A 23,408-nucleotide genomic window follows, 5' to 3' on the forward strand; every position below is an offset into this window, starting at 1 on the left:
TCTCTCCGGCCTCCCGGTGTGGAAAACCTCTTCCTCTTCCTCACCTTCCGATTCGGCCTGGACTTCCTCACTGTGGACCGGTGTTGCTTTCGCTCCAGCACCCTGCGCGTTCGGCTTTTGCAAGGTCTCCGCCGCTTTGGTGGACATCTCATGAGCCCTGGCCTCGTCCAAGGCTATTGCCAACGTTAGGTTGCTCTTGGACAGCAGCCGCCATTGCAGTCGGATGTCCCTGACCCCACAAATGAGTTGTTCGAGTAAGGAGTCCTCCAAATCTCTGTACTCACAGTGGTTCACGGCTTTCCTCAACGCGGCCATGTACACGCTTATCGATTCGCCCTCTCGCAGTACCCGTTGCCTCAACTCGAACCGTTGGACGAACTTTGAGGGTACCGGTGCGTAGTGCGCTCGAAGTGTTGTTTGTAGTGTTTGCCACAGTACCGATTGTACCGGCATTGGCTCTGAAAGTGACTCCGCGGTATCAAAAACCTCTGGACCACAATGACTTAGGAAGTACGCTCGCTTCCGATTGTCTGAGACTCCTTGGAGTTCGTTTGCTTCGAGGAAACACTCGAAACGAGCCATGTTCTCCTTGGCTGGGTCAAATGGCGCTGGCGGCGTGTAGCTGGACATCGCTAAATATCCGCCCTTGAAACTGGCTGGGTTCGCGAACTCCTTTGCTCCTTCAGCTCTTTTTCCCAATCTCACTGCCTCAACATCCCACCTTCGTCGCCAATGTTAAGTTTGGGCAATGAAGAGGCAGGAGACCAGTGAGTGACAACAGCTCTTTAGTTTATTGTGATCCCAGCAAAAGACAACAGGCAAAAACCCCTCTTTAAATACTGTTTAGGCTGAGGCTTCAACCAATCAGCAACGTGCTAGTTCCCGCCCAAACTTCCCTCCTAAAGTTTAAATACATTACAGAACTCTTCCGTCCTCAGCTGTTGCAAAGAAGCGGCAGCTCCGGGTGCATCTTGCCTGCTTCATTCTCTTTGAGAGCAGCTTTGCAAAGCTGCTCTCAAAGAGAATAAAGTGGGTGTGGCGCACCCGGAGCTACCGCTTTTTCGCAACAGCTGAGGACCTCTTCCGCTTGGAGCTCCAAGCTGCTGGGAGGGGGGCGGCTGCAACGCCGGCAGCTTCAGGAGGCTCCTTCCCTCAGTGGTTCATTTTCTTTTACCTCGTCTAGGCGGCTATGCCAACTTTCTCCTTAAAGGCTGCACCACGCCTTTTGATCTTTCTCAGGCGTGGAGAAAAGCAACCCTGTGAAAGGACTGAGCCTGTTGCTGAACTTGGAAGCCGAGAGGCTTCTTTTCCACCCAGCCGCTGGTGTAGGGCGCCAAAAAGACCTCCGGTCTCTGCCACCATCTTTGCACATGAACAGGACTTTTTGGCGCCCTGTGGCCAGGCAGCTGAGAGACTTCTTTGCCAGTCAGCTGCTTCCCAGCTCTGGTCATCTTACCGTCTGACAGATGCGTCAGGGGGGCGAGCAAGCAGTGACCAGGGAACCGGTTCGGGGCGTGGCCAGGCTGCCCTTAGTACCAGTTTGGAGAACTAGTCCCTAAATTTACTACCTATTCATTAGAACTGGGCAGAACCGGTAGGAACCCACCACTGATGTCAAGAGAATCAAGATCAATGTAAATGAAAAACATTGGGTCATTCTTGTTGTGAATATTAAATTACTCCGCTCTAGGGGGTATTTAGGCAAAATCCAGCCATTAAGCTCCTTCCTCTTTGTAGTGTTACTCATTCGTCATGTTTTTGGGGAATAAATCCAGAAGGAACTACACAAAGGAAGTGGGTAATGTATTGCTGTCTCTTGTGTTTTCTTCTCTCACTCTCAGTACACAGAAAGCATAAGAGCAGCTGTGAAACAGAAGAGAACTGGAGGGGAAAGATTTGCCTGAGTTTCCTGTTGGAATACATAGAAACATGCACTCAACAATGCTGACCACAATATGCTCTGATTATTGGGAATTTTGGGGGGGGGGGGTTTAAGCAAATTCAGAAACGTGTTAAAGGGGGAGTGTCCAGGTATATTAAACAGGGATCTTCATTCCCAGCCTTTGAAAGTTGCTAGACACTTTTTTGGGGGCTACTAATAGATAACATTTTGATCCTAAATCAAAAGATAGATGTTTTACTAAATGCATAGGCCAAAGAAGTTGACTTGCATTAGTTGATTTATAGTGGTTCTTCTAAAGACTGTGCTATGAATATCATTTACCTATAACTTCTGCTTGTCAAAATATAAAGGTGAAACCTGTACAAACTAAACAGTGTGGCCCAGATCCTTTAGCAGCCTCAGAGGGACCCGCAAGCTTAGAATCCTTAAGAGCTTCAGTGCTTGAACTGAAACCAGCAATCCAATTTGATATGAAAAAGCAGGCTGAAAGTTCATATCCGTTACCTAAATGAACTATGAAATAAAGAACTGAAATATCCAATCTTGGAAATTCCAGGATTTAAGAAACAGAAAATGTACTGATGATTTAAGCAATTAATTCATCAGGTAATATTATTTTGTATTTGTTGGATTCCTCAAAGAATATTTAAAAAGAGGTAATTTATTTTTTGTGCTAGCATTGCATGAAATCTGAAGCTTCTTTAATTGTTATAGTTTGACTTTATCCAGCTGTAGCTTTGTTTTGATTTCAAATTATAGGAACATTTTTTGGGGGAAAATATTAGAGTTAAAGACATAAATATGATATTGAACAATATTGCTAAAACATAGAATAAGTCATTTCAGAAAGTTTTGACCTAGCGTAGAGCATGGCAAAGAAGATAATCCCATGCAAATGAGGTAAACATCTTCCTAATATTAACAACTGGTTTGGGTATATAATTATGCTATCTCTTTTTTAATATGTTTTAATGTGCTAAAAATGAGATAATAAAGCAATATATTTCTACATGGTCTCAATTTAATCATTTAAGATTGAATTAATTTAATTAATTCTAATTAATTAATATTAAATGAACTTTTCTTTTGTAGTTCTTTTTACTTTTTCTTACATTTCAGTTAATTATTATAATATTTATTCTCGCTATATTATGTGTGTTATATCTTTTTCCTGTTTCTATTGCTGGGAATCTGTTGTTTTTTTAAAAAGTATAAGCATGTAGCCACCCCTCTCTTTATGCACCGTGTTTACCTTTTAAATTCCGACAATCGTTAGTGTAGAAAGTCTCTTTACGCAGAATAATCTCTTGTGCTATAATTCCATAGCTATACACATCACCTTTCTGAGATACATCAGCACAACGGAGGTGTTCAGGAGCAGTCCAGAGATCTGATTTACAGAAGAAAAGATATGAGTAGATATGAGTAGACAGACAAGCATCTGAGAATTTAATCTATTCATATATTGGTTTGGCTTCCATTAATTCTATGTATTGTTTTATCATTATATATATATAATATAAATATAATATAATATTTATATATAATATAAAGATATGTATGTGTGTGTATGTGTGTATATGTGCGTGTATATGTGTATATGTGCGTGTGTATATGTGCGTGTATGTAATATAAAGATTTCAATGGATAGTCATCCCGACATTCAGTATCAGAAATAGTGATGTAACATTAGAGAATTTTGTCTATTGTTAGGGATCCTGCATATAGGTTGTCCAAGACATTTGATTAGCTGCTGTGAAACCTAAAAATTAAACTACAGAAGTCTTTGGTCAGAACTACTAAGACTGCTTTTACATTCTGAAAGTGGGTCAAGAAGAATTTATTTATTTATTTGTATATATTTAATCCAATCAATAATTTGATTTATTTGATTTATACACTAACTTTCTACTTAAAACAGGCACTCAAGTGACTAATTTTTTTTAAAATGAGATATAAAAGATAAAAAACGTCTAGTACCCATTGAAAGCATTCCATTATGAAAGTCTGTGAAACAGAAGAAGATAACTGTTATTGTTGTTCTTTTTCTGTGGGCACACTGGTGCACATTAAAAATGAAATTCTGTTGCCTGCTCTCAAAAGTATATACATACATAACACACACATATATATGCTATATACATACATACAGAGGTGAAATGCTCCCGATTCGGACTGGATTGCCCGATCCATTAGCGATGGCTGTGGGTGGTTCGGAGAACCAGTAGCAAAAATCCCTGCCCCCCCCACCATGCCCAGCTGAGCCACGCGATCATCAGAGGTTGTTTTTTTTTTACTTTTAAAAGCATTTTTTCTTCGGCTGAAAAAATGCTTTTAAAAGTTTTTTTAAAAAGCCTCTAATGATCGCGCGGCTCAGCTGGGATTGTCAGAATCTTTTAAAAGCATTTTTTCTACAAACTCTCATCCGAAGAGGTTGTAAAAAAATGCTTTTAAAAGGTTCTGGCGATCAGGCAACTCAGCTGGGATTGTCAGAACCCTTTAAAACCCTTTTAGGTTGTAGAAAAAAATGCTTTTAAAAGGCTCCTCTGGCAATCCCAGCTGAGTTGCCTGATTATCAGAGGCTTCTAAAAGCATTTTTACAACCTCTTCAGCCGAAGAGGTTGTAGAAAAAATGCTTTTAAAAGTTAAAAAAAAAAAGTTGGCCACGCCCACCCAGTCACATTACCCCCACCATCAAGCCACGCCCACAGAACCCATAGTAACAAATTTTACATTTCACCCCTGCATACATATGTATATAACTACACCCTAGCATATAAATACTTATAATATTAATCACTATCGTCTTAAATACATATCGGAAAGAGGAAGCTTGAGAGATCATAAGGTTGATACTGTATGGAACAAACCTGTGGTTGAATCTGGATGGGCTGCTTCAGATACCATGAAGCCTCCTCCCAGAAGGTAACAAGGAAAATAGAAGAATCCTTACAGATTTTCTACATATTGAGCATATGAAGGCCAAATTCAATTCCCAAGGTTGTTTGTCCAATAGGAGGCAATACTCATTAGTTGATGTTAAGACCATCTTTCACTTAGTTATTTTGTGCTTAGTTATTTTATTTGCTGAAATATTCAGATCGGTCTACAATGGGACAAAGATCTCTCAAAGGATTAAGATAATTTAAGAAACAAAGTTGGCCTACTTTCCATGGAACTACACTGAACCAACCCTAAGGGAGAGGAGACTTGAGATCTGGCTGCCAGACAAAAGCATTCTAACTACCTGGTATTTGCAATTAGAAAAAAATATGACTCCCTTCCTCTCAATGAGGAGGGAAAGGACTTTATAGCAAAGTTCCTTTCCTCCTGATTGAGAGGAAGGGAGTTATAGCTTTTCTAATGCATTATTGAAACAGAAAAAGGTTATCAAGGTCAGTTTAAGGATACATGGATGTAATTAAGTCTCTTATTATATTAGTGAGTTCATATGGGATGCAATTAAAAGAAAGGTGATGTTTCAATAAATATTTTGTTTTGCTGTCTCAGTTTTTAAAAGAGGGGTGGCAAAACCTGATTTAATCACATATAATCATTAAAGAAACACATTACTGTCTCAGTGGCATCGCTTGCATCATCATTATATTTTCTAGATATGATTTGACTACAAAGGCCAGCATTCCTAGCAATATAACTGTCATCATGCTGTCCTCTTTGCTTCAAAAACCAAAAGGTAGGTAAAAGTAGTACATTACCTACTACAAAATATGCTTGCTCCTATTGCATAAGGTGTGATCATGAAGGGCCATAACTTCATGGCCAAACATATCCTTTGTAAATGGGTCCTAGTATATACAAGCTTTGGCATCTTTGCATAAGGCTGGAAAAAGCCCTTCCTGCAAATTAACTGCCAGTCTGTGTCAGTATTGGTGAATTAGCTGGACCAATGATTTGATTCAATATGACGCATTTCCTATGTTCCCATTCCCAAAGCATGGGCTTTTTTTTTTAAAGAGAGTAAATGGTTTCTTCCATATCCCTTAAGTACCTTTTTTAGGTAGCAGAATAGAATTGCAGCCAAAATCAGTGATTTTCACAACCATGCGTTTATCAACAACACAATTTGTGGATTTCAGGCGTCCATGGACCTCTGTTTTGCTTGAATGCAAGTAAGACATTCCCTATGAAACAGAGTGACAGAAGGTAAACGCATAATATCATTACTAACAATTATATGAGATAGACTGGGGCAGAGGTGGTATAGTTTGCTTTTGACAATGGTAATTAGACCTCCAGCCCAATCACAGCATTAACCTGAAAACACTTCTTGCATTATTTTACTCTCCAAGCTGGCAAGAAATTCTAGGACTTGTAGTTCCCACTATATCTAAATGAAAACATGTTAAAGAAATATTGACTGAAAATTAATGTAAGCTCTGATTCAGTAGAGGTCCAAGCATGAATCCCTAGGTAAAGAAAATATCCCAGATTTGCAAGACTTACAACCTATTTCTCAAATACGTATTATAACTTTGACAAAATTTTAAATGACAAAGATAATCTTATGCAACAAATTGGATTGGGAAATATCAATTGGTAATATTTAATGGAATTATTCCACACTTGCTTGCTGAGATGATACATATAAGATTCAGAAATGTTAAAAGCCAGAAAGACATGTTACCAGCATCAAGTACATTCACATGGCATCTTATCACTCAGCCCATCTGAAAGATAGCTGAAGCCTCTGTCCCTGCCAGTTGCCCAAGCACCCTTCATTACCCTTTAAGGACAGTGACCGATGACAAGCTTTCTTCCCAGCCAATGACGTGAATCGGAAGGGAAATAAAGCCAGAGGAAGCTACCAATCCTCTTAAAACCTTGCAGTAAAGTTATATAGACAAGGACCATTTACAAGCTTGAAAACTGAGGCAGATTAGTGCTCAGCTGTTAGGGCAAATTTGGGCATATTTTTTGCTAGTACATCTGCTCTTTTACATTTCAGAATGGAGATCAGCCTAATACTGCTACTTTCTACCTGTTTTCTCTCTTCTGCCATCATCTAATAAAATGATGCTTCCTTTTCCAATGTCAGTACCAGTAAGGGATGGGGAGGAAAGTAAAAAAATATTTCCCACAGATTTGTCTGCATTAATTATTGATAATATCATGAGAAAGACCTGGCAGTCCCATTTTAGCACTTTTTTATATTGTCTTGTCTTATCTCTGGGCCTTAATTAAGCTCTCTTATCTTGCTCTTTTTGTACCACAGAACAGTGCCCAGCAGCAAAACACAGAAGAGAACAAAGAAGTCAGGGCAAAGAATTATTATTCAAGCAGTGCTTTCTCTTGCTGCAGCAAGGGCTGCATTCAACTAAGAATCACTAGTGAGAAATCACTCACAGCAGGGATTGTACATCTACATGTCTATTATTTGTTTGATTTATCAGTCTTATCAACCCAACAGGAAGCAAATGCATTTTTAAGATGCCCATAAATTCAGATTACATCAGTCAAAACAGTGGATTCCCAGGAAACATAGCAGAACCCAGGAAACATAGATTCCCAGGAAATATAGCAGAACCCCTAAGCATAATCTTTGATAAAGCTTTCACTACCAGTTCCCTTCCCAAACTTTGGTCACTGGCCACAGTCATCCCTATCTTCAAAAAAGGAGACCCCAGCTTAGTCGAAAATTACAGACCAATCTCTCTATGCTGCGTCACCTGCAAAGTCATGGAATCAATCATCAACCAATCCATTACCTCACACTTAGAAGCAAACAACCTACTCTCCAATAAACAATTTGGTTTCAGGAAAAAATTATCATGCAACTTACAACTTCTCCACTGTAAAAACATATGGACTACAAATCTTGATCAAGGCAAAACAATAGATGCAATCTACATAGACTTCTGCAAAGCTTTTGACTCAGTAGTACACGATAAACTTCTCCTAAAACTAAAATCCTACGGCATTTCAGGACCCCTTCACAAATGGATATCTGCTTTTCTGTCTAACAGACAACAAGTGGTCAAAATTGGCAATGCTCTATCAAATCCTGTTCCTGTCAAGAGTGGCGTTCCTCAAGGCAGCGTCCTTGGACCAACACTCTTCATACTATACATTAATGATCTTTGTGACCATATCTCAAGTAATTGTGTTCTCTTTGCTGACGATGTCAAACTATTTAACACCACTGATAATACATCTATCATTCAAAAAGACCTTGATCATCTAACCGCTTGGTCTAAAACTTGGCAACTCCAAATTTCAACCAGCAAATGCTCAGTCTTACATATAGGAAAAAAGAACCCAAACACTAAGTACTCGCTTGATGGACATTACCTTACAGATGACCCCCATCCCGTTAAAGACCTTGGAGTTTTCATGTCAAATGATCTCAGTGCCAAAGCCCACTGCAAATACATAGCAAAAAAGGCTCTAAGAGTTGTAAACCTAATCTTGCGTAGCTTCTTTTCCAAAAACACCACACTACTAACCAGAGCATATAAAACATTTGCTAGACCAATTCTAGAATACAGCTCACCTGTTTGGAACCCTCACCATATCTCTGACATCAATACAATTGAACGTGTCCAGAAATATTTTACAAGAAGAGTTCTCCATTCCTCTGTAAACAACAAAATACCTTATCCCACTAGACTTGAAATCCTGGGCTTGGAAAACTTGGAACTCCATCGCCTTCAACAAGACCTAAGTTTAACTCATAGAATCATCTATTGTAATGTCCTTCCTGTCAAAGACTACTTCAGCTTTAATTGCAATAATACAAAAGCAACCAATAGATTTAAACTTAATGTCAACCGCTTTAATCTAGATTGCAGAAAATATGACTTCTTTAACAGAATCATCAGTGCTTGGAATACTTTACCTGACTCTGTGTCAGGTATATAAAGAGGGATATAAAGTGGGTACTATCACTTAATGTGGTCTTAATTCTACCCCTCTGTTGATGCAACCCTGGGACTACATTGGCTTCTTTGTAGCTGGAGCACACTGCTGACTCATATGTGATTGTCCAGTAGGACACAGAGATCCCTCACACAATCACTACTATTAAGGCAGGTGCCATCTATTTTATACCATTGCATTTGGTTTTTCCTGCCTAATAATAAGACCTTACTTTTCTCATCACAATTGCATTTTGTTGGATAGGTAGATGACTTGACAGATATTCAAGTCTGTCAAAATCCTTTTGTATCTTGAACCTAGGTTCTAAAGTGTTGGCTACTCCTCCCAGCTTGATGTCATCTTCAAATTTAATGAGTTTCCCCTCTATCATCTCATCTGAATCATATATGAAGATATTGAAGAGTACTGGGCCTAATACAGAACCTTGAGGTACCCCAAGTTCCCAATTTCTTACTTGGGTGAGAAGGTAGCACCATTTTGCCTAACCTAATTATTGCTGCCCATAGACACTTAACTGTACTTCTAGTCAAGGATGGAACTTACTAGTTAGTGATTATTCCACTTCACCCTGCACCCCTACTTTATGACCTGTATACTAGGTAGATTGATGGGTGAGCTAAACTATCTGCATTTGCCTGTCTCTGCCACACTACACCTTTAGTACTGTATTTGGTAGTTACTTTCTCTGGCAGCAGGTAACCCTCAGTGGATGAGGAAATAAAGGCAGGGAGAGACATCACTCATTTTACTTAAATTCTCCGGGATTAAAACTGGGCAGCATCCCTTGCCAGCCTCAGTACTCAAACAAAAAAGCAATTGTCAATGAAAGCAGCACAGGTTTTGCCAGCCTGTTTCTCTGCCAAATCACACTTTGGAGCAGTGTTTCCCAACCTTAACCATTTTAAGATATATGAACTTCAGAATGCTCCAGCTAGCATTGGGAGTGAAAATCCATATTCTAGGAGTTGATGTCTGCACATCTTAAAACGGCTAAGATTTGGAAACATTGCTCTAGATCAGGGGTGTCAAACTCACATCGTCACCACGGCATCAAGTGACGTATTGGGACTTTTTCTCCCTTCACTAAACTAGATGTAGCCGTGCCCAGCGCATGACACATCTGGGCTGTGGGCCACAAGTTTGACAGCCCTGCTCTAGATGAAAGCACTATAACAGTGGTTGTACCCTAAATGTGGACAAGTCAGTAAGTTTTTTGAATGAAAAACCGGATAATTGTGTTTTAAATATTTTAATTTTTTAAAATTTCTGCTCAGTCAGTCAAGGTGAAGATATGCAGCTAGCAGATGCCTTACTTACAGGAAAAACCAGCCATTCTACAGAGTCGGCTGCCTGACAATTCTCCACTGCCATTAAAAAAGAAGAAATTGTGAACTTCTTCTGTCATGAAAAAAAATTCTAGTTAAGAAAGATAAAAAAAGAATATTCCTGTATGCATATGAATAATTCAAAAAGAGAAATAATAAATATGGCATATATCTAAATGGGAATTTATTTATTTATTTGTTTGTTTGTTTATATTTCTATACCGCCCTTCTCCCGAAGGACTCAGGGAGGTTTACAGTCATATTAAAACAATTTTTACAAACACTAAAATAATTTAAAATGAAATATTTAAATTTAGGCTGACTCCTTAAAACCCATTTAAAATTCCCAATTAAAACTATCAGGCCAGTCCCGCATGATGAAACAGCCGTGTTTTCAGCTCGCGTCGGAAAGTCCGGAGATCAGGGAGTTGGCGAATACCTGGTGGTAATTTGTTCCAGAGAGTTGGGGCCCCCACAGAGAAGGCCCTCCCCCTGAGGGTCGAGCCGACAGCACCCCGAAGAGGCCCATTCTATGGGAGCGCACTGGTCACTGGGAGGCCGTCGGTCGCAGTAGGTGGTCCCGTAAATAGCCAGGTCCCATGCCATGGAGCGCTTTAAAGGTGGTAACCAGTACCTTGAATTGCACCCGAAAGATCACCGGAAGCCAGTGCAGCCTACGCAGGAGTGGTGTTATATGGGAGCCTTGATTTGCTCCATCACCCGCACGGCTGCATTCTGGACCAGCTGAAGTCTCCGGGTGCTCTTCAAGGGGAGCCCCGTGTAGAGAGCGTTACAGTAGTCCAGACGGGAGGTGACAAGGGCATGGGTGACCGTGCATAGGGCATCCCAGTCTAAGAAGGGACGCAACTGGGACCCAATACTTCAATTTAGATTTTTACTCATTTCCTTATACACCCTTTTTTCTGGCAGTATACATTTTCCGCGATGATTACATAACATAAATTACACCCTCCACCCACCTACATTGACACCGAGGAAGGAAGTGGAATGTATGAATTTTGTCTTCTAGATTGCACGTTAAGGACTCCTAAGCACTATTCTTTGGTCACCTGAGAGATAAACAATAAAATAATCAAACAATTTACTTCTATCTAGAGCCTGTGCTGGCCTAAGAGAAGGTCCTGCCTCAGTTTTCATACAGAAATTTTGAGTATTCTGGATGAAATCTCTAATTCTGAAAGAGTTCCACCTACTCCTTAGTCATCAGAAATGTACACCTGCATGACATTGGGTATCTTTCTTGCTAATCCTTATCCTGCCTGCTTCAAATCATTGCATTCACCTGTTTTACTTCCAGTGCAATAGGTGACATAGCCCAATAGATTTTATGTACTTTCTGGGTAGATAATATTAGAAGAAGGGGGGATATATTCTCTTAAGGTAGCTAAGGACTGCTTAAATGTGTCTGTCTCAGAGTGTGAAGGAATTGAAAGCAACAGAAAAGAGATCTTGCCAGGGCATGTTTGCACAGCTGCAGGTGGGGAAAGGCCATATGTAATGCAGAAGGAGTGCAATTTGACTTATCACAAGACAGGTTGAATACCAGTTTAACTGCAGGCACACAATACATGCAGGAAATGAAGGATGGGAACTTCTTTGTGCTTGTCATACTTGTATTAGCTGATATTATTTCTGATTCCAACAAATGTGTGGGACAATTAAACTATTGAGAGATTTTGCTAAAGATAATCCCTACTGGAAAAAAGTCAAAATTATCATGGTCTGAGTTGACATCCAGACATTTTTCTGGCCTCTTTTTTTGCCTCCTATCCAAACAAGGATGGAAGATTTGTCTCACTGGGCTCTTCCTCATGGCAGTGTTAAAATGTTTCCTCCTTTCTTTGCTGAGATCACTGCAGTAATAAGAGCCAGTTTGGTGTAGTGATTAAGGCACCAGCCTAGAAACTGGGAGATCATGAGTAGTAGTTGCACCCTAGGCAACAAGCCAGTTGGGTGAACTTAATCTCTCTTACCCTTAGGAAGCAGGCAACTTCAGGGCACTTCCAAGAAATCTTGCAAAATTTCAAGGACTAACTCAGGCAGTTGCCAGAAGTCAAAAATTGACTTGAAGGTGTGTGTGCTTGCCCGCGTGCACACACAAACACACACCAAGACCAAAGACTAGTACAGATGTACTCTGGGAGAACTTAAGAGAAGTGATTTTGGATTGTTTGGCTCAGTGGTGGGTTCCAATCGGTGTTACTACTGTGTTACCACCAGTTTGCTTCGCTTCGCACTTTGCTACTGGTTTGGCTTTATTTGCATTCCCAACATTAGTCAACATCTGATAGGAAAACATCTATCAATTACTCTCCATTACACAGATTGGAGCTGGAACCTTTGGAGGATGCAGTAATGTGATATGATATGAAAATGTGAATATAACGATCTCATCTGATCTGGGAAAAGGAATTTAATTCTGTCTGGCTACCATTTCCATTTTTAAAATTCTTCCCATGGTGTTGGTTTTTGATTTTTGAAAATACTGGTCTGTGAATGTGTTGAGATTCCATAATCTAATAAAAAATAAGACACCATGCACACCTGGGGATGATGAGGTCAAGTCAGCAACAGACAGCATCTCTCTCTCTCTCTCCCTCTCCACTCTCTCCCTCTCTCTAAAAAAAAGCTTTTAAAGGGTTCTGATGATCCCAGCTGAGTTGCCTGATCGCCAGAACCTTTAAAAACATTTTTTTTACAACCTCTTTGGCTGAGGAAAAAAAGCTTTTAAAGGGTTCTGACGATCCCAGCTGAGCCATGCAATCATCAGAGGCTTTTTTTTAAACTTTTAAAAGCATTTTTTCTACCGAAGAAAAAATGCTTTTAAAAATAAAATAAAAAACCCTCTGATGATCGTGTGGCTCAGCTGGGGTGTGGGGGGGGGCAGGGATTTTTGCTACCAGTTTTCCGAACCACCTGCTGCCATCGCTATTGGATTGGGTGATCCCGTCCGAACGGGAGCATTTCACCTCTGATGTAAAAGCTATTGGCTCCAACAAATTTCAGGGAAGAAGAATTGTAGGTTTAACCTTCTGCTTAACATGAAAGCTTTCACTGATTTAGTACCTCACTGAGAATTAAGTCTGTCTACTGGAAATAAAAAGCATTCTGAGAAAATGAATATACAGAAAGATTACTGGAAAAAAATTCGAAGTAAGAAACTATGAGCTTCATGATATTTTTAAAAATAAACATTATTTCCAGTGCTCAGCATAACCGGCTACAAAGTGAAGCCTATTTAATGTGAGTTCAGGATGATTTTTTCCATGCCTCTTTTTAGTTCATGATTTCAATTTTATAAATATGTTTGTTCTCATTCTGTAAGGAAATTTCTATCATTTAGAAAAATTACTTTTATTTTTTCTGTACTGAAATGTACCAAGCTTATTGTGACTCAGCTTTCAAGAAATCTGCCATTTCATATTTCCTGTTTCTAATGACAGGACTTGAAAGAAACTTGCGCAAGCTGATTTTATACATGGATAGTGAGGGCAATCTATGAAACTCCCATCTTATTCTGTTGCTAGGTTTTATAATGTAAAACTATCCTTACATATTTACCTTAGCAATGTCATACATGACAGAAATTTTAAACTCCCAATCCATGAAGGTTCCATCAGGGTAGGAGATTTTATCATTTAAGACGTCCTGAGATGAAAACGAGAGAAAGAACTGCTGGTAACAACATTAAAACCTGCGTAATCCTGAAGAAGTTGCTAAAAGTATCCAACAGTCAAACAATATCTTCATTATGATCAAGTAAAATAACACAAAATAACGAATCCTTGCTAAGCAATTCAGGGCAACTGAATAAAAAAAATATTTCCTTGAATAAAGTAGCTATTGAGAAAACTCAATTTTATTTCCAGTTCAATTCAGACATCAACTTAGTGATTCTGTTTTTCCTGAAGTTACTTTGATCACAGTGGACAGTCCTATCTGAACACAGTGGGAGATAAAACAGAAATAGTCCTCCATGTTTGTATCCTTTTTAAATGGCTATTGCAGTTAAATAGTTCAACAGGAGAACAAACCTAACCCTGTAAGCCCTTAGTACCTACCACCAGTAACCTAACATAATTGACTGAGGTATGTCTGAGAAGTGGGGGGGAAGGGGAGGACTATACTTAAAACTCAAGTGTAAAATATTGCTTTTTCACAATATAGTTAAATTAATTCCAGCTGGAAATTCTGGAAACTATAGTTCTAATACCCTGGAAGACACCAGAATGGGGAAGATCAGGCTTGCCTTTTCATTACTGGTCTGTCTAAGACAGGGGTCTCCGACCTTGGTCCCTTTAAGACTTGTGGACTTCAACTCCCAGAGTTCTTCAGTCAACTTTGCTGGCTGAGGGACTCTGGGAGTTGAGGTCCACAAGTCTTAAAGGGACCAAGGATGGAGACCCCTGGTCTAAGAGGGCTGAACTTTTATTTTAAATTGAATACTATAGCAGGGGCCTTCAACCTTGGTCCCTTTAAGACTTGTGGACTTCAACTCCCAGAGTTCTTCAGTCAACTTTGCTGGCTGAGGGACTCTGGGAGTTGAGGTCCACAAGTCTTAAAGGAACCAAGGTCGGAGACCCCTGTACTATAGAGTATTTGCTTTGTGGTTAAAAAGAACCTCAGCTTCTATCTGAAATATTTCCTATTTCTTGACATGGAGGAGTGAGCCCTTTTTGTTTCTCCTTATGACTCCTAAAATATCACAAAATCTAGTTCTTAATAGCAGATTAAAATAAGTAAAGTGGTATGTAACAGGTTATAAAGAGATAACTGCCATCTGGAGCTATTTGATTTGCTTCTGAATTGAAGATGCCAATCAATGTCATCTTCTCTGATGCATTGTGGTGTTGTGGTGTCTTTTTCTTATTACCTTCCTGTTCTTCATAATTAAAGCAAAATCTCATTAATTCTGAAAGATCTCTAAAGGTGCTATTACCCTTGCGACCACCACGAAACCCTTTTCTGTTTTAGAAATTCTTTGTTTTTCTCCCTTCTTTCGTTGTGTCTCTATGGTAACACGACTGTGGAACATGGGGAGCCTATAGGACAGCACAGTCATTTCATTAAGATTTAAACAACCACCACCAAATTAAATGAGTTATAAACAGACTACTATTCTTTCGTAGTGCCCCCCTTGACCCTCACTAGAAACTTTCTTTATGATGAAGGTTAATGTGTCTTGATACAAACTAACCAGTGAGTTATAAATCTGTTTACCCGCAATGAACCCCTTTCACAGTACTCAATTACTCCGTAGATCACTGTGTCCATCTTGACTGTTCCATAGAATTTAGTTAGGTTGTAATAGTCAATTTGAAGGAGCTGGAGAAAATAATTGCATTTATTAGAAGCAGATAGTTACATTTTAAAGTAACATACAATACTAGGAATGAAAAGTATAAAAACTCAGTCTTTCTTATGGCATGGAGATACTGTATTTTTTGTTGGGTCTTGTAGCTTTTCAACCCTAAGGTGATTAAAATATTTGCAAAAACTACACAAGATACATATTTTTGGAAATCATTAACCATACCTAGAATGTTAAGTTTATTTAACATTCTAATGCCTGCCATGCTAGAGGTGCATGGCAAATAATAAAATAATAACTGTTTACTGGAAGGGAAATTAATGTTGCTGTCCCTCATTCTCTCCTTAACTTAGATTATCTTTTTCTTGTTTCCAGCCAGATGAGTACTTCTTAGCGGTGTACAGAACTATAGTTAATACATTCCCCACTTTTATTTTCTTGGAATGCCTACAGGGTCTATTTAGGATTCAGAAATATTCTTAGAAATAAAGAAGAAGGATCTCCTGCATCTCTTGGCGGCTTTCAGTACCATCATGCAGTTAAAGGTAATGGTTATCACTTTTAAAGCCCTATATGTTACATTGGCACAAGATCTCTTTATTATGGGACTACCTCTCCCGAAGAATATCTGCCCATTCCACTAGATCAGGTAAGATAGTCTGGCTCCAGATCCCTTCCCTGAAATCCTGCCACCTATTGGGACCTCCGTGTGCTTTTTCCATGGCTGCCCCTGTCTTGGGGAACATCCTCTTCTTGGTGGTTTGACAGGCCCCCACCTACCAGTATTTAGCCTTTTAAGATTGAGGATACCTTTTATCTAAATGCTGAGAATGGAATGGAATGGAATGGAATGGAATGGAATGGAATGGAATGGAATGGAATAGAATAGAATAGAATAGAATAGAATAGAATAGAATAGAATAGAATAGAATAGAATAGATTGAAACTTGTTGCAGGGCATCCTAAAGAAAGATTAAAGGCACAGTATTTTTATTTTTGTTTGATCATTTTTTTGTTTTGTTGTTTTATGGTTGTTTTATAGTTATTGGTTTTACTATTCTTATGAGGCATCCTGAGCTGTTTAAGATGGGTGACCATATCAACATTTTAAATTAAAAATAAAAATACATGAAAAAAGTTGTATTCCAGCATTCCTCAGAATAGTGTACTGCTTACCTTATTCAGAGCTATTTTCTGTTTCTCTGTAAAATTTCCCTCATTGTGTCTGAAATCCTTCAGGATTATTATCTAGAAAATGAGAGCAATTGGAAGAAAACCATAGCAAAGTCATAACAACCTATCACTAATATCTACAATGTCTAGAGTTCATAACAATGATTAAATAGCAAACACATCATATTTTATAGACAAATTGATATGTACGCTAATCAATAACAAGCAAATGATTTTAAAATTTTACACCTGCAGTCCACTTTGTTCATTATTTAGGATTGAGAAGTTGCAAAGGAAAAAATTCCATACATTTTTAATGCATTCAACTTTACAACAAACTGGGAATATTAGCGGCATCATGAAATCTGTCTTGCACAAGAGCATCAGATCATTTTTTTTAGTGAAGGCAAGTAGAACAGAGAGACTGGGAGTAAGAATACCTTCTTATCATATTTGCCTTGACGCAGCCTTTGAGCAGTATCCCGCCTTTTGTCTTCATCAATCTGGGAAACAAGAGGACTCCTTTAGAATTCTTACTTAGAATAGTAAGGTCTCTATCCTAATGTGTACTAGGAGCTAAAATGTAATACCCAGCTGCTAGAAGGTTGTCAGCGGAACAGATTCAAAAATACTTCCCATAACTTGAATATTATTTTGATATTTTGTGCATCAAGTGATATCATATAATAAATGCAATTTCTCCTTTGTTTCCCATTCTTGTCTCAAGATGGTCTTTTTGTTTTTGTGGAAGAATAGAGATCGCATCGCACTCGTGTCAGAAGCACCAAGGTGCTTCCAAATTGAACAGATTAGCCAGTGACATCATCATTGCCCAGGGAGCTCACCCTGCCCCCAAAGCAGCACTCGGATCTCAAACGCAAGTTTGCTAACTTCCAAACAGGGTCCTAACCACACGAGCCCCTGTGCTCCTTAGAAGAATATAGATGGCAATACTTAATGCCTAAACAAAATCAAATCCATAGGAGTCTGATTCCTAAGGGGAACACTGTTGTGTAAAGCATAGGGAGATAACAGATAGTCTTTGTGTCCCACAGATAAAATTAATAGCATTGCAACTTAGAAACTCACTGTCCTTAGAACTATACATAATTCCAGAAAGAGCTGTAATCAGCAAATAGGAGAAAGGGAGGAGAATAAAATTAGTTTCGAATTTCAGGTGAAGCTGCAATTAAGAGTTCTTCCACACAACCTGCTTTTCCAGTGTGAAGTTCCCCACTAACCATTTGTTGAGGACAGGAATGTGTAATGTCATACTCAGTTCAGCCTCTTGCAAAGATAGCCTATCCCTTCTTTTTTTATTTTTTTTTATTTTGTCACAACAATATATACAATCATTAATATAAACAATAATCCATCATGAGAGAAAAAGTATATATAAGTAAAAGTATAAGTAAATGTATGCATATAATACTATGATGAAGAGAACAATAGGACAGGAATGGTAGGCACTTTTGTGCTCTTATGCACGCCCCTTATAGTCCTCTTAGGAATGGGGTGAGGTCAATAGGAATGGGGTGAGGTCACTCTTAGGAATGGGGTGAGGTTCTTGTTCATCTCAGATGAGATAATGCATTGGCCATGAAGTGCATGAACTCTATCCATAGCATTTTATTTCAGTAGAAGCCGTGTTTTTATTCCTACTGGATAATCTAAGTTGTTGCAGGCAAATCTCTTTCCCTCTAGTCAATAGTAGTTGCCATTTTGCCCATGCTGACCATATTTGCATATGCATGGGATACTTGTAGGTGCCATTGCTACCTGCTGTCCCATTCCCTTCCAAGATTTATTGATTGGAGATACTTAGGAGCTCGGATGAAACTGCAAATGAGGGGAAGAATGATAACATTGGCCGCTATCTGTAAACTAATAAATGTTACTGTTTCTATCACATGGGGCAGAGTCTAGTAGAAAAGGGGAATGTCTACTTGCTTTATACAATCATGACAAAACTATTAATGCACATATAATAAACTGAGCAATTAATTTTATTGTAGAACAGAAGACTTTATAACGTCAGAGTGATATTGTCTGATATACCATTGTGAAGAATGTACAACTTACTTCATATTCTGTGGTAAGAAACTTTTGCTCTCACTTCCTACCTTCAGACTAACATGATTTGACTCGTTAGTATTCAATGGTAGTATCTTCTCAGGTGGAATATGGGACCATCTCTTTTGCCGCAATTGATTGGCTCTTCTGTATTTTCTGAAAATTTAGAAGTATTGTAGAAACAATTCTGAAAGTATTAGAATCTGGATTTTTAGGAAGATAAAAGCTGTTTTAACATTTTAATACATTTACACATTCATACAACATAGCACCTAATTGGGGAGTGGGTGAAGGAAGAAAGACCAACAAGTCCAAATGGAGGATGCTGGGTCTTTGCAAGCTTTAGCTATAGAGCCCAGGCAGTCAGATGAATCGCTAAAGGACCCAGCATCCTCTATTTTGTTGCAAACTTTTGGAGATGACTTTTGGTTTTCTTTAGTTAAACAGGAAAAATTGCAGAAAGTTTTTATTTCATTGCTTGCTTCAGTGCCTGAAGTCAAGGTCAAATTTAAAAGGGATAGAGGTTGGAGAGCAGAAGGAGAGATTAGTTTTAACACCTAATTGGAATGGGGGGAAGCAATCAACAAGTATGTCCCTCCCAGTTTTTTGTAATTTTTTTTAACTTGAAGAAATGTGGTTTCCTGGGGGGTGAGGGGTGGGGATTAAGCAAGGGAAAGGTTTGGGGAAGCTTACCCCGAACCTGCCTTTTATGCAAGGGCCAGCTTCCCAAAGCCTAGAGAGGCAGGCGAGCTTTGCAGCCTCCCAATGGCCAATTGATCAGTAGCTATCTGATGGTGCAGAAAGCTCTGAAAATCTAAGCAACTGGGCCTTTTTTTGCCCCAGAAAGGCAGGGCATCTTGACAGGAGGAAGGACAAGGGCAGAATTAGGAAAGCCAGGCGTGCCCAGTGTTTTCCTTCCTTCCTTTGTTTCTTGCTGGCAAGATAATCAGCTGTGTAATGGGCCTACATACAGGCTGGGGGATACTTTGAGAGGCCTGAAGCAATATATATATTATATATATATATATATATGTAGGTCTTTGGTTATTCGGGTTTTCTCCCGCGTAAAATTGGAAGTGTCTTGGCGACGTTTCGACGAAGTCTCATTCGTCATCTTCAGGCTTCAGCTTCGTGCTTCTGGGAGCTCCCAGAAGCACGAAGCTGAAGCCTGAAGATGACGAATGAGACTTCGTCGAAACGTCGCCAAGACACTTCCAAGACACTTCCAATTTTACACGGGAGAAAACCCGAATAAACAGAGACCTACATACAAACACCCGCGAAAACCTCAGAAAACAAATATATATATTTGTATATATATATATACGAGTATATATTGTATGTATATATATACGATGTATGTATGTATGTATATATATACGAGCCCACTTGCTTCAAGTGGTATTGCTTCATATATATTATATTATTAATATTATATTTATATATTATATTATATTATATTATATTAATAATATAATATATATGAAGCAATACCACTTGAAGCAGGTGGGCTCGTGCCTGAGCAAGGCCTTCCAGGATCTACACAACCTTAACTTAAGCTTCACTGAAAAACCCATGCATTCATTTAAAGAATGCATTGGGGAGAGCAGGGATGATTAGTTGTTACTTTAGGTAGTTTATTTAACATTGTTCTGACTTTTGACACTAATAGACAGACTCCATTATGATCGTAACTTGAGGACTACCTGTTTTCACATTGAGCCTTTGAATTAGCCCTTCAAACAAATGGGGAAAAAAACGATGGTTTAATTCTGTGGTGGGTAAGTTTTAATATATTGTTTAAAAACTGAGTCATAGCTGCAATTAAAAAGATGAATAATTTTTGTTATTTTGACTGAGGTTTATTTTGCTTGCTTTATGTTGGATTAGCATTTGTATTTTTCCTTTTGTTATGTTTTTATTATACATCATAACAGGAAAAATAATAAAAGACAAGTAAGTAGCAATTATAAATTTGAATCTTGTCCAAAAAAGAAAAAAAGAAAAAGAGTGATGGGATTTATGTAGTCTAAGATATTTGTGGGGAGTAATTTTGTTTGCAGAAGGAAGACTTGAAAGAAGCTGAAAGTATTTGTAGGCTGATGCTGGCCTTCCCAATCTGAGGTCATCCAGATGTGTTGGACTATGAATTCCCTATTTTTAGCCCAAGGAGGACAATGTAAACAATCATACCTCAGCACCAACAAAGCAATGATCAGAACTAGCACTACAATTGCAGTAAGTGTGAAAACAGCTATGGTCAGAATGTGGGGACCTATAAAACAAGAAAAGAAAAGAGGAATGGGTAAACCAAGATCCTTAAAAAGTAGTTTAAGAGGCAAATCATAGTATAAAAAATAAACTTGTATTACTGTACACAGCTTGTACAACAAAATAGTAAATTTTACACAACAACAGTTTTTGAGCCACTATTTTGAAGGTACTGTAATGAATCCAGTCCTCCAAGAAATTAGCATCAATATCTCACCATCAGAGATTTAGGAAGCAAACTCTCAAACTGATACTTTATCAGAAAAACAAATGTTTGGCCTCCAGTACTCCTGGATTTTTAGCCACATATATATTTTGTCTTAAATGGTTTGGTTTGGTTTGGTTTGGTTTTGTCCTAATGTCTACCCTAAATGATTGCTAGGTTGATTTTTCACATATTATATCAGTCTTGTTTTAACCATGGTTTGTTAAAACAAGAGCTAAACAAGGAGCTAAAATCCTTTTCTCCCTGCTCCCCTCCCCTGACCTCTTTCCTAGGGATGGATCTGCAGGGAGAAAAGGATTTTAGCTCTGTGCCTTTTCTCCCACAGCCACAGAGCTGCTCCACCAGTATGGAAAGGCAGGGAGAAAAAGATTTTTGCTCCGTGCTTGTTTGAATTTTCAGCCTGCTTGGATTTTCTTTCCATGTCTCTCCATTTCTGCACCCCTGTGCGCATTACCTGGGAATCCATTCATTTAACAACTCTTGAGATCATTTCAAACTGAAACTGGCAGTGCTGGGATCATGGTTATTGAGTGAAATGGTCATGTGATGTCTTACGTAACGACTGCTTTGCTCAATAACCAAGACTCCAGTCCCAACTGCACAATTAGGGAAAACCTGCATCTAGTAATAAGTAATACTTATTAATACTAGATGTAATACTAGATGTATTAATACTAAATGTAATTAATTAGTAATTAATACTAATTAATTAATAATTAATATAGGAAAACCTACATCTAGTAATAAGTAATACTTATTAATACTAGATGTAGTACTAGATGTATTAATACTAGATGTAATTAATACTAGATGTAATACTACATCTAGTAATAAGGGGCGTGCATAAGAGCACAAACGTGCCTACCGTTCCTGTCCTATTGTTTCCTTTCATTATATCCAATTAATATAATTATTACATACTTATGCTTATATATATGCCTATATATTATATAGTTACTTTCATGCTTATGCTTATATATACTGTTGTGACAAAATAAATAAATAAATAAAAATAAATAAATACTTACTTACTCCAGTTTTGAGAAAGATGGAAGGAATGGGTCACTATCAACACTATGATTCTATGCTAAATTCTTTGGGGAAGTTTTTGCATTTATTACTACTTTGACAGCTCTTGACATTTACTTATTTTGCTTTGATACATCTATCCAATTCATCTACCTTTTCAACTACGGATCAGCCTTATTTTCTTAATTCTGTGACAAGGTCAAACTTGTCAGAACATCTGGGCTGGCTGTTCCTATCAGAAAAGCAGGATGTTAGGTCAACAATAAATAGAGCACTTAACATGCTCATTTACTTGGCAGATTACAAAAATCTTGCCTGCCCTGTACCCTAAGCTGAATGACAGCGGGTTAAATACCTCCCAGCACATTTTAAATAAAATTACAAGTTCACATTTAGAATATAGAATAGCAAGGCCATATATTTCTGGTATGCTGCTGCCCCCTAGTGGCTATAAATATTCCAATGGGAAAATAGGAAAAATCTGGATGCCTTCCCATATGATTTTCTTCCCATTAATTCTGATTAAGATGTAATCAGAATATTAAATGCAGGCATTATTATTATATTAGTTTTGTGAATTTCTGAACAAATGGGGAAATGAATTATATAAGGCAGCAAACATCATATTATATTTTCAGGATATTGATGAAGAGACTTTTATTTTATTTTCTGCACTGAATGCTATAACTGTTTAAATAAACTTTTTCTTTTTTGAGAAAAATGCTATAAGCAGTGCAATGAGAGACAGAACAGCAGTCTATGGAGCCACAATACTTAGTGTCACAATTTAATTTGGCTATAGATAGAACATTTTATTTGTACTATACCTTAGGAAATATATACCAGAAATCCTTTGGGAATGCTTTTCTGAACAAGATTAAAAAAAAAAAGAACAGTACCGGTATTATACTGAAACTATGTAAGAGTTTGAAAGCTGCATATCAGCTATTGGATAACATATTTGCAGTCTGTTCTCAGTCTATATCTAAAATGCCCCATATTTATCAGAATCTTGGCATTTGTTGATATACCATATTTTTCCCAGAAAGGGTACATTAAATATTATAGATCTGTCATTTTTATAAGGATGACAATAAAACCTGGTATGGGAAATGAGAGGACCTTTCCATACCTAATGGAAATTATAGCATGCAAGATTAAAGTTTAACAGGAATCAGG

General features: G+C 38.3%; 1 protein-coding gene across 1 annotated transcript in view; it reads right to left on the reverse strand.

The window, feature by feature from the left end:
• GUCY2C (guanylate cyclase 2C) overlaps positions 1-23,408 on the reverse strand; it is a 96,369-nt gene that overhangs the window by 27,883 nt on the left and 45,078 nt on the right. The window contains exons 11-18 of the mRNA XM_058191663.1: positions 20,897-20,978; positions 18,754-18,859; positions 17,071-17,133; positions 16,634-16,705; positions 15,367-15,471; positions 13,708-13,794; positions 5,913-6,045; positions 3,156-3,293 (exon numbers count right to left, since the gene is read on the reverse strand). Of these exons, the coding sequence (XP_058047646.1) occupies positions 3,156-3,293; positions 5,913-6,045; positions 13,708-13,794; positions 15,367-15,471; positions 16,634-16,705; positions 17,071-17,133; positions 18,754-18,859; positions 20,897-20,978 (786 nt within the window). The remainder of the gene's footprint in view (positions 1-3,155; positions 3,294-5,912; positions 6,046-13,707; positions 13,795-15,366; positions 15,472-16,633; positions 16,706-17,070; positions 17,134-18,753; positions 18,860-20,896; positions 20,979-23,408) is intronic.

This window comes from Ahaetulla prasina, chromosome 7, assembly GCF_028640845.1.
Source record: "Ahaetulla prasina isolate Xishuangbanna chromosome 7, ASM2864084v1, whole genome shotgun sequence".
Taxonomy (NCBI): Eukaryota; Metazoa; Chordata; class Lepidosauria; order Squamata; family Colubridae; genus Ahaetulla; species Ahaetulla prasina.